This window comes from Gambusia affinis, linkage group LG10 (assembly GCF_019740435.1).
Source record: "Gambusia affinis linkage group LG10, SWU_Gaff_1.0, whole genome shotgun sequence".
NCBI lineage: Eukaryota > Metazoa > Chordata > Actinopteri > Cyprinodontiformes > Poeciliidae > Gambusia > Gambusia affinis.
Window position 1 is genome coordinate 25,364,641 of NC_057877.1, and position 15,969 is coordinate 25,380,609.

General features: G+C 36.7%; 1 protein-coding gene across 1 annotated transcript; it reads right to left on the reverse strand.

Moving 5' to 3' along the window:
• Nucleotides 1-213: 213 nt before the first annotated feature.
• On the reverse strand, nucleotides 214-11,922 carry efcab7 (EF-hand calcium binding domain 7). Its single transcript, XM_044128881.1, has 13 exons — nucleotides 11,621-11,922; nucleotides 10,616-10,827; nucleotides 9,788-9,874; nucleotides 9,381-9,570; nucleotides 7,999-8,120; nucleotides 5,316-5,457; nucleotides 4,641-4,750; nucleotides 4,317-4,480; nucleotides 4,064-4,197; nucleotides 3,844-3,992; nucleotides 3,523-3,732; nucleotides 2,553-2,660; nucleotides 214-2,152 (listed from the first exon to the last, which is right to left on the reverse strand). Exons 1-13 carry the CDS (start codon nucleotides 11,742-11,744, stop codon nucleotides 2,072-2,074), a joined length of 1,833 nt encoding a protein of 610 aa, XP_043984816.1. The 5' UTR covers nucleotides 11,745-11,922; the 3' UTR covers nucleotides 214-2,071.
• Nucleotides 11,923-15,969: the final 4,047 nt, after the last annotated feature.

Below are 15,969 nucleotides of genomic sequence, written 5' to 3' on the forward strand. Positions count from 1 at the left end.
TAGATTTGATTTTATATGATTTGGACCTGTTTTGACTTGGAAAGTGACTTGAATACATCTGCTGTGAATTGGTGCTGCAACTAAATAAAATATAATTAAATTTAATTCAATACTTAGTATTTTTAAACAAAACTTGGTAGAAAACAGAATTTAAATAAGTAAAAACTTTTATTGCATTATTTGTCTATGCATTCATTAATAGATCACATACTGCTTAGCACTGTTAGTTGAGAAATATGTAGAAAAAAGCAATTTAACAAATTTAGATTGAACACCACCTACATTTCAGACCTTTGTCCCTTTGGTGTCCAGTTATGTACTCTGGAATGTCAGTGACCCTCAAAGCATATCAGTGGAAATATAGAAACAGAAAGTTAAAAAAATGTTTAAATGTGCAAAAACAATTGGTTTTTGAACATAAACCGTTAATGAAGCTGTCCACACTGTCGGTTTCAGTTTTAAAGTGCCAATTTTGAAACAAAATTGTTGGAAAATAGTTCAAAACTTGAAAATAGTGCAATAGTTGCCTGTTGCATCACACTGTTTGATCAACAGAACCCCCTTTTTCTTTAAAACTTTAAAATTCAAGTGGTTTACACTTTGGTATTCATAAACCTTAAACTACTTTTTCCATATTTTTTGTTACCACAAGCTTTAGTGGATTTTATGGGTTAGATTTGCACAATGTAGTGCATTTTTATGAACTTAAAGAAGAAAGTTTTTATTTTATTTTTTTTTTCATTTTTTCTCTACACATAAAAATGTGTGAAAGCATCACATTCATTTCTATCCAACACAACTGAGAATACTTTGCAAAACCCTTTTTTATGATTTTTTTTTGTTTGTTTTAACCAGCCTCTCATTCCCTACGAATTGATAAATAACTTCATTTTCTTTGTAAAATAGCTGATGTTTTTGAAGATTTTGCTTTAGATCCTTAATTATATTTGGGTCTGGACTTTGACTGGGCCACTCTCTGACATGAATATGATTTGATTTCAGTGGGAATGGTATTTTCAGAGTGATGTACATTTATAATTTCCTGCAGCACAATATCATGATATAATGAAAGTAAGAAAATTAATGGTTGCTTCTCTGATTTCTTTTTTCCTTGCAGAGCTGGACAATCATATTTTTTGTCTTTACATCTGTGTTATTTTTGAATGTTTTGCTCTGAAATACCACAAACTGCCTTATTGAGAGACAATCACTGTGGTTAAACAACTGAAACTACAGTGCAGAGCACAGAGTGATACTACTGTGTTGGGAAAAGAAGAGCAGGCAGGCTCAGGTTACTAACTACATCTCATATGCCATGTGACATTTAAGTCAACTGGTTCTACTGTTTCAGCAGTGAAAGTCAAAGGGCAGATAATGGCCCAAGAGTCAAAAATAGGAGGTCAGGATCGCACTGGAAAGGTCGAGGCCAAGTAAAGTTTAGAACTGAGTGCAGTCCAGAGGAATGCATTTCACTGCAAACGACACAACCTGACGCTACCACACTAGGAAAATTACTGATAGTTTTGAGCACATTTCACTGTAAAAAATTAAAATTGTCAATTTACACACCAAGTTTTGAATGAGAGGCATCTGCAGTCAGTTAAATCCATGTTAGCACCAGTGTTGGGCGTCCTTTCATTCTCATCTGAATAGGGTATTTTGATATGCAGTTTATAGAATGGTTTTAGAGTTTTTGTAACTTCAATATTAAAATCAGGATTCAATTTTAAAAAAAAAACTCAACCAACATGGAGTAAACTAATTTAATAAACAAAGGGACAACTGTCTTTTATTAACTATTACCTTGTGGTTGTAATAGGTTGCATGATTCTTACTGATGGAGCTAATGAATGTGATCAATGAAGAAGTTCTCAGTTTCTCAAACAATAACAAGTTGATAAAAGATGACATAATAAAATATGTCATTTATCTTTGCTAAATTTAAAATGAAATACAAAACTCTTCAGAACTGAAATAGATTACCAGAAGTAGAACCTTCCAACACAGACTTCAGAGAGTCTTTCTGTAGTATAACCTTCTTATGATTGCAATATGTTCAGTAGTTTCAGCTTTATGTGCTGGGCAAACTGGTTTCCACGCAGTTATAGACCCATTCCTGCTTTTCATTAATGGGTAGCACATGTTGGCACACCTGCAGGTAAAAGAAATACATGTTTGTATTAGAATCTAAGATAAAATATAATCATTCAATGTGTTGTGGTACAACATTAAGCTGTCATAACACCACAGCTAGTTTACTTTTATTTTTTTCTCTGTTTTCTGTGGGTATAGTCAGGGGTTCACACGCATTTTCACACCTAAAATTTCTTACTTTTCCCAATTAAAATGTCCTGAATTGTCGATCTCCTTTAGCCCATTTTAAAAATACAAAAGGTCCAAATGAATCTATGGCAAATATTTCTACAGTGTAAATATCCTGAAAAATACACAAGTTTGCTACTGTCATACTGCTAACAAAACATTCACAACAGATGCACAAGGTTGGAGAGAACACCAGCTTTACTAGTAAAACAGTGATTTTTTTTTTTTACCATTTTGGTCCTGGCTGGAACTTCAACAGCAAACACAGCCATCCCTCTGCTGCTGCAGCAGTTCCTGCTCTGCTCATTGTTTACATGAACCGTCACCTTCTGATTGGCCTGCAGAACAGAAAGTAGAGCTTAACTTTCTCCAGTTTAAATCTATGAAAACACAGAATGTAATTTAAACAGGTAAACAGGATTAAAAGAATAAAAAGGTTTGCACAAATCTGTCTCTGGATACCATTAAGTCATGGTAAAAATCTAAACAACTTCGTCTCCTCAGTTGTTCTCTGAGCCCTACAGCCATTCTTTAAGTGTAGCTTTTGTTGTCAAGAGAATGGACACCCCTTCTGCATGTCAATGATTCTGAATTGAGTAAGAACTACTGATTGTGTTGGCTAAGGTCCTGGGAAATGTAGTTCATATTCTTCTCAACCCATCCACTTTGTAACTGGTACTGAAACAGACCCTCAGCACAACACTACCACTGACATGTTTGACAGCTGCTACAATGTTCTGATGTTAAAAACCTCAAGTTAGTTTTTCAAACTTCTTATTGTGGACAAACAGCTCAGACTTTTCAAAATGAATGTTCTTCCATCTGAGGGTAAAAGCTTGGAAGCTGGACACAAACTGATGTTTCAACTCAGTGTGACTCTGTACTTTATTCTCTGAAAGTAAACTTTATTCTAGATAAGCTCTATCATCTTTGCCAAGAGTGTGGTCAAACACACAGCGAAAATTATGCCAGCACCTTGTTGATATTGACAAAAACTGTGATAAGAGAGATTCCAACAAATATTGCTGAGGTATATGCATGTCTGCAAGCTTGAAGTAAAACAACAACAAAAAACACGGGATGAACGATTCAAATGAACCATTAAAAGCCCCAGATAATCTAATTCATGCCTCTAATGAGTGTTGAAAGCTTAATTGTTACCCTCTTGGCTAGATAAGAGTAGACAAGTTTTTTGTCCACCTTGTTGACTATGAGGGAGGAAATCCGGTGGTCTCCTCTGTAGGTGTAGATGAAGACGTTGTCATGCCCTCGAAGTGCTTTGGCCCCAAACCTTGAGGTGATGGACTTCTGGAGGGCCTGGTTCAAAAGCTTGGTGCCTGAGTCCAAGCAAAGTGGCTGCATGGATGGCTGAGTGCCTTCACAGTGCACATCTATTTGGAATGGACATGCCTTACAGAGCGGGAGGAAAGGTTTGTTTAACTGGCTGACATTCATCCTACACCTCAAAACCAAATGAGTGAACTTCTATAAATTAGTTAATCATATCACAAGCTCACCTACCTCTACTAACTCCAGCATATGATTGTAACCCATAGATTCCAGAGTCACCCATAGGTCTGCGGGGTCTCCATCTTTCTCTGTGGCCTCCATCAGGTTCAGCTCCATAAAACCCTGCCGGGTCAGCTGGTTTTTCCTCATATCAAAGTTTTCTGGCCCCACAAAACCAAAAATAAAAACTTGGGCGCACTCTTCACGTTAAATTGCATTGATTAGTGACTACCTTTACACACTGCCCAGGCATCCTGGTCACACTTCTCCCCACTGGTCCTCAGCTCAAACAAGTTGTACTCATCCAGGCTTAGCAAACCATTTCCATCCAGGTCAATCATCTCAAAGATTTCAGACAGCACCTCCCTGTGGCAAAAACAGAATATTACAGATAAATGACATCTTTCCCTTTATAAAACACGTCCGTAAGAGCATCTTCCATTCAAACGCTGTGGCAGCAACAGATATCAACATCAGAGGTTTACCTCAGCTCGCTGGTGAGGTCTGGTTCTCCCGTGTCTGTCTTGTAGACAAGTTTGACAGATTTATCCAAGAAGTTACTTTTGTTTTGTTTCTTTAATCTGCAGCCACTGGTGAAGGGAAGCAGGCGGTAAGTCCCAGCATTAAGTTCTCCTTTCCAAACATACTTCTACAAGAACAAAGAAACATCAACAAATAATCTCACAATGCAGACATACAGGAATTACAACAGCATGTAGGAACACTGATATTTTATTTGATTCTATATATGATAGATTTAGAAAACGAATAAATCTGGTAATGAAAGGGCCTGTTTATATTAAACATACTTCTTTGTCTTTTGACTCGGTGAAACATACTAAAGCTGAGTCTTCTTTGGTTTCACCTGCTGTTATGACAAAAACAGCCGTGTCCACGTTCATCCATGCTGGAGGCTTATCTGAAAAGATGAACAGAAAATGTTGTTCTTTTTAATCACAAATAATTTTTAAAATCGGTAACATACATTATGTATTCTCTATGAATTAAGAAAATTATGACAAATAAAATCATAGAGTGAGGACCTTCAGGAAAATCCATTCAGGCCATTGACCTTCTTGCTGCAAGGCAGCAGTGCTACCAACTGCACCACCATTTAGCCCAATGGCAGATCCTTCATACTAAATTAAATTAATGAGCTAAAGTATGAAAAATAGACCCATGAAAGGTAATAAATCTATTTTATGTTGGAATTTTAGATGCCCTAAAACTTGCTTCTGACCCAAACAAATCCTTAGTCTAAATTGCTGTAGTCCAATTTAAAAATGTCAGATAAAACCTTGCTTCTTGAAGCAAAGTGTGACGTACTGCTATAATTTCTGTAAAAGGCATTTTGCAGGCAACTTCATACAATATTTTACCAATTGTAAAAAAAAAACTTGAAAAGGGTTCCTCCAAGCTACAACGTTTAGGTGTGTATGCCACAGGTTTATATATTTTTCTTTCAAGAAAATGTTGAAACTAACCAGGTCTGTGGCTGAGGCTCAGCGGTTGGATAGTTAGATATACACTGGTTTTCTGAGGAAGATGAAGGTGGTACTGCAGAGAGCTAAAGCTGCTGTTATCGTCCACAAAGAAGCAGCCTTTCATAAAGCAGTGATGCCAATCCTGCAATGACAAAAAACACTCCTGTTTTACATTTCTAATGGTTGTCTGGATGGCAAGTCAGGAGAACAGTCATAAAAATATGGTTATCTCTGCTTGAAGGCCTTTATAATACTTATCAAGAATTCAATTCTGCTTTACGCATCTGGACATGTTTATGTGTGTGGTTTCAGCTCAGATCTTGACACTACTACACAATAAAATTCATTTATTCAGTCAACAGAAACCAAAACTAATTAGGACTTCCTATTTAAAGCAGGATGGATCTTGTGACAGGGGACACATAGTTTGGCATAAATAAGCTGAAGAAGCTCAGTTGATTAACAAAGGCTGCCACAGTTATAATTACCACTCGAATCTTCAGCGGAAAAATTCACTGCAACATTTCTTTTTTATATTAACTCAATGACATGAAACAGATGCTATTCTAGTGCTGGCCAGAAGAGGGCAGGCGTGTCACACCGTGGGTCTGCAGAGGGCTGGGGACAGTCTCCCTTCTGGACCTGATTGGAGCAAATTGGAGTCCATTTAACCTTCATAAATATGGCCTCTTCAATCTTGAGCAAGCGTTCATTCAAAAGCGTCCAGGGGCTACTTTGGTGATATTTATGAATTCTAATATTTCTTCCATTTTGCAATCCTGCTGTTGCTTTGTCTGGCTACACAACCGAAATTAGGTAATAATTTGAAATTGAACAGGAACATCAACACAGGGAAGTTTTCATTCCCCTCATTGGAGACACATTAAATGAAAACACAGTTGACGTGGACACACAGTAAAAAGCACACTGAGGGCCAAGCAAGGCTAGAATAGGCCATATATCCTTTTAGTTGACAAATAAATCACCAAGTTAAACAAAGAAAAGTGCCATAAAGACAGAGCATGCCACTCCTTTAGAGAAAAGCCATTTTCTCTGAGTATTTATCTTGGGCTGTGAGAGGCATAAAAGATCAAACCATAACACTTCGGTGGTTTGTCCAGACAATATTAAATGAGGGAAAATGCCATGGGCACCCATCCACTGGTTAAGGACATCAGAATTAATGCCTCCATAGAGAGAGGGTCAGCCTGCAGACTAATACAGGCTCTGTCACCTGCTCCAGCCACAGGTCTGATTTACTGTTTCACAGGGTCGCAGGACACCAAACCGGCCACACACACGCACACTCTCATACACAGTCTATTAAACCTCCTTTAATCTCTTTCTGCTATTATCTACATATAAAAAGCTATAGGAAAACAGAAAACTAATGATTGTCATGTAGATTTCTGTGTACATCTTGTCTCTTGCTGCATCTTGTCTCAGAAGATGCAGCAATATCTGCATTCTGATGCAGCTACACATTCATCCTTCATCAGCCGTAGTTATTAGCCTGAGGCCATATAGGGAGCCAATCCAGGGAGCAGAAGTTCCCCTTCGAGGTGGTCTCTAGACACACATTCTGCTACCCTTAATGATGTCTGGCCGTTTCCAATCTCAACACAGTGCTTAGACCTGTACTGTTCTGTTTATTTATTTACTTTTTTTTTCGTTTTGCTGTAAAGCAAACCAGCCAGGGTTAAGCCAAAAAGAGTGAAAACAAAGAGCGCCAGATCAATACAGTGTATATCTATCCACCCCAGGCTACGTTCAGCTATCCGAGCGGCTGCACGACACGCTGGGTCCTCCTTATAACGCCGTACTCCATACAAACACAAAAAGATATCCAGTTATTTACCAAACGTACAGATTTGGCATTTACAATAAATCATATAGTTAATAGTACTGCATGTACAGATGGAGCTTAAGAAATAGGAATCCAATTGAATTACTCATTTATTTCAATAATTTATCTGAAAAATTGGGTGGCACTAAATACTAGTAGTATTTAGTACCTTGTGCTGTATGTTAAGAATTTATTTTCATAAAATATCCCATGAATAGTTTCTCAGAAAATTGTATCATTACATAAACTTATTTAATTGGGTTTTGTTGCAGAAATATTAAGTTATTTGTCACAAAATAGAATTGCTCAAGAAGATGGATAAAAGTGCTCTATCCAAGTATATCAATAAAAAGTTTAACGTAAGGAAATAATGCACTAAAGACCAAGAGTGTACGCTGATCATTCGGTATGGACAAAGAAACAACAAGGCCTTATCATAAGTATTTAGAACCATGCAATTGATGTTAAACATTCATTTTCATGATTACAATTGACAAACTGCCACAAATACTGCATCCCAGAAAATTTGATCATTACATAAATAAAAATGGGTTTCATTACAGAAATATTATGTTATTGTGTCATACATTATTGTCACAAAATATTACTGCTAAGGAAGGTGGCTGTTTTCATAGTGCTCTATGCAAGCATATCAATGAAAAGTTTAGTGGAAGGAAAAAATGTGTTAAAGAACTACCAGTGCTCATTAGTATGGACATAGAAACACCAAGGGGTTATCATAAATGCTCCTTCATATAGAAAGCAGGACTTGATGTCATTTCAGGACATTTCCAAACATTTAGGACAAGTGTACCATGTTCTAACAGCTTCCGTTACCTGTAAATCTGACGGTTCCTGAACTTTGCCTGCCTTACTGCTGCTGGATGCCATTGTGACTGAGTTTGACAGGGACGACCGTCTGCTGCGAGCAGAAGGAGGACGAAAGGAGGACTGGCTGTCTGAGAAACACACAGCAGTTAGCAAAATACTCAGTTTTAAAAAGACTCATTTTTGACTATGGCAAATTACAGGCAGTTCAGTAGTCTATGCAAACAGTACACAGTTTTCCAAAAGCAAAATTAGCTGCATGATGAAATTCTATTGATGGTCTGCCTTCTTGGAAGTCTCTTTGCACAGTTCAAGTAACATTGCAGACTTTGCTTTTTGTTCTGAGAAAGTGTAATCTCAAGATCTAGCTCCCTGTAATTACATTGCCACAGGAAATCACTAAAGGCACCCCTTCAAATTAATTTTCTTGCATAACATTATTCCTTGAAGATAAAACTGAGGGTAGAATTTTTTCCTAGTTTTTATGAAGTGGCGGACTGTTACCAATCTCAGAAAATCAGGACGATTAGAAATGCGAGTTATTAGTTAGATACAGAAATAAATGAACCCACTGTAATCCTCCTTTAGATTTATGCTGCTAAAATAAAGCTCTGAAAGTTTTTTTTTTCAAACAAATTAGTACAATTACCACTTGAATGAAAGCAAAACCTAAGCAAAACATTAGAGGCTACAAAAAAATAACCCATTTGACGTGTGTGATCGCATAGCAACTCAGGTAAAAGCCTTGTTGAAGCGCAACAGGTAGAAATCAATACATGGGAGAGGCACAATAACGTGATAATCCAGACTACTGCGTGGGAGCTCATTTGTTTTTGCAGTGGTGGTTGACTGCTCCTCCTCTCTAATCCCTCATCACCTCCCCAGTGAGAAGTGGTGGAATCCTCCCCGAATCAATAACAAGAACATGGACTGACCACTTAAATCAACCCCATCCATCTTCCCAATGTTGGCCCCTCACTCTCCTTATCATCCCAGAACTCCGCCCTTCCAATCCTTTCTTCAATAGTCGGTTCTAAATTTTAAAAAGAGAACTTACAAAGGAGAAGTGACAGAATCTACAGATTACTAACTGAAAAAATGCAGTTGACTGAATCCAAGTGGTTTCAAACCAAAGTATTTTTATTTTTTTGTCAATTTTCTAATGGCAGTAATGACTACCAGAATCAAAACACTTTGATGTCTCCTCCCTCTAAACAAGCTGCCCTAGTTGTTTGGCTATTATGAAACATGGACTGCCTTAATGGGGTGATTTGTCACAATGGTGATGAAAAATTGATCAATAAAACAGCTATTACTCATTAATCAAAACGGATCATGGGGTGCACTGTGGAGATTTGGGGTAAACCTGCTCTAAAGCCTCTGTTCAATACCTTTTTTGGCAGAGGAGTCTGATTCTGCATGTTGAGCTGGTGATGCAGATGATGCTGATGCCACTGAGCTTTTAGGAGGGCTGTACAACTGGCTGCCAAAGTTCTGCCTCTTTAGCTTAGCGTCAGCTTCTAGCTTCTCCAGAGCAGCCGTTTGACACTGCTCTGCTGTAGACACAAGCTGCCTGCAGAACTGACAGCAACAGGAGAAATAGAAATAAGAGACTGATACACGAGCAATGTTGGGAGCCAACAAAGAGGAGCATAAATGACTTCAATTTTTGAATAAACTACAAATCCAGACAGATTTGCAACAAACAAAAAACAATTAAAAAATCAGCACAGAAATTTAAAAAGTTCAAAAGAATATCTTTTGGATGGAACTATTTAGTTAGCTTGCGTGAGCATACCTCAGCATAGTCCAGTTTGCCATCCTTGTTAATCTCTGCCAACGAACAAACAGCATTTGCCTCCTCAGCTGTCATCTTCTCACCACTCTGCAACAGCAAAGACAATTTCAAATAACATCCTGACCGATCATAATGCAGTTCAATGAATTCAAGAGTTTCATGCTCTTCTGAATGAAAAGTCAAGACAGGGGCTCCCAGTTGTCCTTTGCTACTACTAAACATTTCTAATAGCAAAATTCCATAGTTTTCAACTCTTAATTTCCCAAAGTTCTCTGTTTTTAATCCAGACAAAATGGATGAATGGATTAAATTTTTTGACAATCAGTGGAGAATAAAAAAAAAAACAGTTTATTTTCCAAGTACTTAGATGCTGACTAGTGATCACAGTTTACCTTTGATGTTCCAAGAATAAAGTCAACAAAAAACTGAATCTACTTTCTTGAGTTGTACACACACATTTGTTTTCAATAAAAATGAGTACAAAACCAGAAATAAAGTGAATAGTTAGCAGCCTAATGACAAAAATCCTGATTACAGTGATTCCATACAAAATTAGTGTCATTCTCTTATGAGACTAATTTTATGAGTAGTTACTGAATGAAAAGAGATGGAAGAATAGCTAAAATGACTCTTTCAAATTGGTGCATTAAATAAAAATGTTTGAACAATGGATCATTTTGAAAACCAAGTCACAGGTTGAAGATCCCTATCCTAAACGACCATAACCATCAAAAATTAAAACACCAAATAAGAAGCTAATGTTAAGAGAATATTCTGCACTTTGTGGAAGATATATTTCATAAGATTCTAAAAAAACATTTTACTTACAGATGTTAGAGCCTTCTCCAGAACGCTGTGCGTGATGTAGCCGTCACGGTTTACATCCAGTTTTCTGAAAGCTCTCATTAGCTCAGCCTCCTCGGTTTTCCGTTCACATTTCAGAATCTCGCAGAAGTCATCAAAGTTTAGCTTAGATGTTCTAGAAGTCCAGTATTTATTGAGAATCGCGTGGGATGGATTCCTACCAGCCTGCTGGAGAACTAAACAAGATAAATAAGAAACATGATATTCACATGATTGTCACTAAAAATAGAAAGCAAAGATGAAACAAGGAGAGTGGAAACAAACATCTTAAAAAAAGTTTGCCTTCATCAAAAATGCATTTTATGATAGTTTGGCATTTAATTATTAAATAGGTAAAAGCAAACTAATTTACTCTGAAGAACTGAGAAACACCAATGGTTCTCGTATTGGACAAATTTAAAGCTGATATGATTAAAAGAAAGAGAAAAAATAATTTAATAAATGTAGTGAATCTATATTTCTGTAGTCAGACTATTCAAAACTGGGGCTACAGTTTTGTGTCGTCATTAGGTACTTGCCAGTGTATCAGCCAATTGCATTTGAGCACCTCCAAGCATGGCATTATAAAAGGATGGTAAATAACAGAAAGTTTAATACTGTTTTTAAATTCTGATATATTTTTATATCACTTTGTCTTCAAAACTACAGCTACTTTCTCTAATATTACTCAAGTGTCTGCCTGGGAGCTAGTTGATTCAAAACTGCATTTATTAATTTTCACTAATAACTATGTGCACTTAATCGATTTATTTTTTCCCTGCCTTTGATATTTATGGAGTTTTCCTGATTACAAATTGAGGTACTCTCATTAACTTGAGACGTATGTGTGGGCTACATTAGGGAAAATCAAGACGGTTGACTGAGACCTAAATTAGCGATTTGCAATGTTCAGTGACACTTATTTTCAGAAGTTAAAAATCACACAGCGTTGTGCAACAAATTAGCAAGTGGTTTAATAGCAGTTCTTACCCCGACACAACTGTTGTTTTGAAGATATATTAGACAAACTTGATCGGAACACAGCAAGATAAGCAGCTCGACACTGCATGTAGAAAACCTCATCGGAGGGACGAGTTGATTCCTGAGAAGACATTTTGTAGAGAAAAAAACAATATGCCAACGATTCGCTATGTCTATGGGGGGATAGAGAGCAGACCGCCAACTAAAAGTTTAAATTGTTGCATTTGCTCTTTCGTTGATAGGTGTGATGCATTGTTGCTAACGCGGGGACTGTTACTAAGGAAACAAAATCTCGACAGTTCGCATCAAACAGGACCCGGTGGAAACAACTAAAAAGAAAACGTTCCTCTTATGTTGCTAAACCTAATGCAATACAGTGTCTTTCACAAAATATACCAAAATTAAATTCCACTGTGGTAAAATTATCCATAGATTTTCTCGGTTTAGAAAAAATAAATTAATAAAAGCATGAAATGTCAGATCACCAAAATAGCTGGTTATTTCTGGAACTTTTTGTGCTACAAACCCATCCATCCATTTTCTGTACACCGCTGTCCCCAGCGGGGTCGAGAAGGGTGTCTTTCTCCAGCGAACGTTTCGGGCGAGAGGCGGGACACATCCTGGACAGGTCGCCTGCAGATTGAAATATGAATTAATGACCGGTTAAAAATTAGCGTTACAAATGACAGATTTTCACTTTTCTCATATTACGGCCTCAAATTAAATGAGTTTCATTTTTGCAAGTACATTCTTAAAAAAATAAAAAAAATAGTTATGCAAGTTGAGCTGATTTAAAAAAATATATATCTTACAGTACGTGTTTAATAATTCTGAATATCTAGATATTGTCATGACATACGGAACAGCAGGAGAACAGATATTCAGATGAATAAAGTTTATTTTAACAATAATGAAAAATGACAATGTGTGGTTCTTGTTCTTGAGGATGGCAACCCCGGTCCTCTGTACTCTGAAGAGCAATGAGATCGAGATGGTGAACTTGAGGTAGTCGGAAAGTGGTGCTTCACGAAGAATTGGACTGGTCTTACTTGAAATGAAGATTATCTTCCGCCAAGTCTAAATTTTAATTAAGCTGAGACTGTAAGGACTTTACTATTATGGCTTCTGAAGGTTATAAATTGCTTTGAGTTTTATTTAGTAGTCTTGGAGTCATGGGGCTGTTTGCCAATGCACACCATATTTTTAAACTTTTTGTAATTAAAAAAAGAGGGGTTTATTTGTTCAAAAACAGACATTCTTTTTCTTCGAATGTATAGTCAAGCTCTCTGTGTGGTCTGTGAGAGTTCAAGTTCAGCTTGAGTTCTGTCTTTTATCCATTCCAATTATTACACAAAAATGGTGCTTCACAATGAATGAAGTAGCCTATTATAATTTCAAAGAAGTTGAAGGTTTTTCTAAAATGCCAACATATTATGTGCCAAAGTCTTTATGTGCAGAAAGCTGCATTTTATGAGTGTCTATATTTCAACTGTCACACTCTTCTGATGGTCAAAATGACAAATCAGAGTTTAATGACAGGAGACATGGAATGACGGAGATCCATCACTGGCCAAATTATCAGTGATTTACATAGCACTAAAAATAGTTGTGTAAGAGTCACTTAAGACAAGAACCATTTCCTTAGCTGAGGCAGACAATTTGAGTCTGGACTATCTATCAAAACAAGGATTAGTTTAGAATTTTATAGTTATACAAAATCAATCTACTGAGAATTCATAACACATGGTGGATTTTGGCATCTTAAGGTAACTCTGAGGACAGCAGCAATCCAAGGACATTACTTTGAAATGTGTAATAAACTGAACACCTTAAATGTCAATGCATAAACAGATACAGATCGACAAGATAGAAAAAGACTTTGGAAAAAAAAAGGACAAATTAATACACATATTAAATGGCTAGACTGGGTATTAATTTAGAAGCTGAAAAATCAATTGACTTGTAGAACCAGTTGCCTGTAATTCCAATAGTTGTTTAATTTTAATAGGGACAAAGTACAAAGAGTACATTATCTAAAAGTAAAAAAAAAAATTCTGGAGGACATTAAGTGAAAAAAGATTTACAGTTTTATTGGACCTTTCATCAAAACATAGCACAACAAAGAAATATTTATTGGTGCATACGACAGTAAAATGTGTCACTGGGTTTGCAAACATCTCCAGAGGGATTTTGTCCATCTCTGTTTACAAAAAACTTCAAATCCTTTGGGTCTCCTAGTGCAGTGGGTAGATTTTTTTATATATATTATGAAGATCTGGAGACTTTTCAAGTCACTAAGTGACTTTAACATGTTTCCTTAGAGACTCTTTTGTTGTCATGATGGAATGTTTTAGGTCATTTACATGCTAGGAAAACCATTCATATATTATCATCAGTGTTGTGGTTGAAGTGTGACTGTTCTTGTACAAGATAATGAATATGTTGCTTATTATTTTTTATTTCAATGGAGAGAAGTACACTTGTACCCTTAGCACAAAAAACATGCCCCATAGCATAATGTTTCCATCTCTGTGCTTTACTGTGAGGATGGAATCCTGGCTAAACATCATTGTGTATCAAGTTGACACCAGAGAGCTTGATTTTAGTCCAAACCATTATTTGTAAGTTTACTGGAAAACCTAAGCTGGGCTTGTAACCCTTTCATAGCATAGAGATGGAAATTCTAAATAATTTTGGTCTCAACTGTCTTTGTTTCACAGAGAAACTCTTTGAGTGATGTTATAAACTGATACCTCATCTTTACCCCCTGAGGAAATACTTTTGCATGAAACTCCAGACCTCTTTACTCCAATTCTGTACAGTTGCACCATGAATTGTTACCCAAGTCCTTGCTGTAGTCCACCAAAACCTTATGCAGATCTAGTGTCCTATGGTAGGTGTCAGCTGACAGCTGTTTAGTCTTGCTTTTATTGACAAAGAAGTTGGAATCGAATGAATTGGTTCTGTGGACAGGTGGGCTTTAGTGAAACGAGGAGTTTAGTTCAGGGTTATCTACAAATAACTGATTGATTGTGATCTTGTCACTTTGACACATATCCAGTCAGTTAGAAGCAAAATTCTGGCTGGATTCTAGGAGATCAAAAACTGATTTCACTAAAATAAAAGCAAATCTTTTTTGTAATTTTTATGTAATCTGTATTTTTTTTTTATTATCTAAACTCCGATAATCACCGGTCAGTGGAGCAAAAAAGAGCTCTGCTGGAAAACTCATCATTATCCCTCAGAGGAACAGAGATATGGTGTCACTAGTGTTTCTTTATCAACAGAATAGTCACTTCTTACTTTTGTTGTTGTATTAGAATGCTTGTGTGTCTAGAGGATTTTTCTGGTCCTATTCCAATGCAACCTCTCCATGTTTATGTTCTAGTTGCCTTAATGTTTCCATTTTGTAGTAAATCACCAGAGGGCAGCAGCGAACAAGTGCGTTCCTTCTCTTGATTTGAAGGAGATCATAAAACATGTATGGTAAGACCTTAATGATATTTATTGTTGAAGTTATCCTATCTTTACTGATACAAGAGAGCAAAAATAAATAGGACACTGGTTGTGAAGATAGCTCAGAAGTATCACTCAAACTTTAGAATCTTTCTGGCTTTCTACGTAACTTTAATGAGATTATTTTTCCAACATCAGGGGATTTTTCAGCATGGAAAGAAAACAAAGCCTCCTGTGATAAATGTAAACCATGTTCATAGTGGCACCCTGGTTTTACTATTATTACTGTAATAACAATCTTAAAGCATAATTGTAGATTTCTTAAACTGGTTTACAATGACAGTGGAAAATTGCTATAGTACATATGGAAACCACAGCGTTGAAAGGATGGTAAAGCAAAGCCCATTTAAAAGTTTGGAGAAGATTTACAAAACATGAAAGGCAGCTGCAGTCAAGGCTAAAGCTACTCCTGTATCGGATGAAAAGAAGCAGCTAACCTGTGCCGGGCTTTTGCTCAGTGATGTAAGCTCCTCTTTTCTGCTGAATGAAATTTTTGTATTTTAATTGGAAATTAAGGTCCCCGAGTCTAGATAAAGAGGGATGAGCCACAGAATCCATGTCACTTGAAATCCAAAGTAAAATTTGATGACTATGGTATTCATACCAACTTCTACAGACTGTTCACTGTGTTTAATCAAATCCAAAGTCAGAGTAGCTTCATACCTTCCTCTGCTGTAGAGTAGTATCAGTATCTGTTTTATTGACCACCCAAGCATCATGCAGAATCTATGAGATAATTCTCTGGGACACCAAAGCCAACTGGATCTCAGCTGAAGTCTGATCACTTCCATGAATTCTTGCAGAAGAAATCTTAATAAACTAAACAGTGCACAGTACAGTAT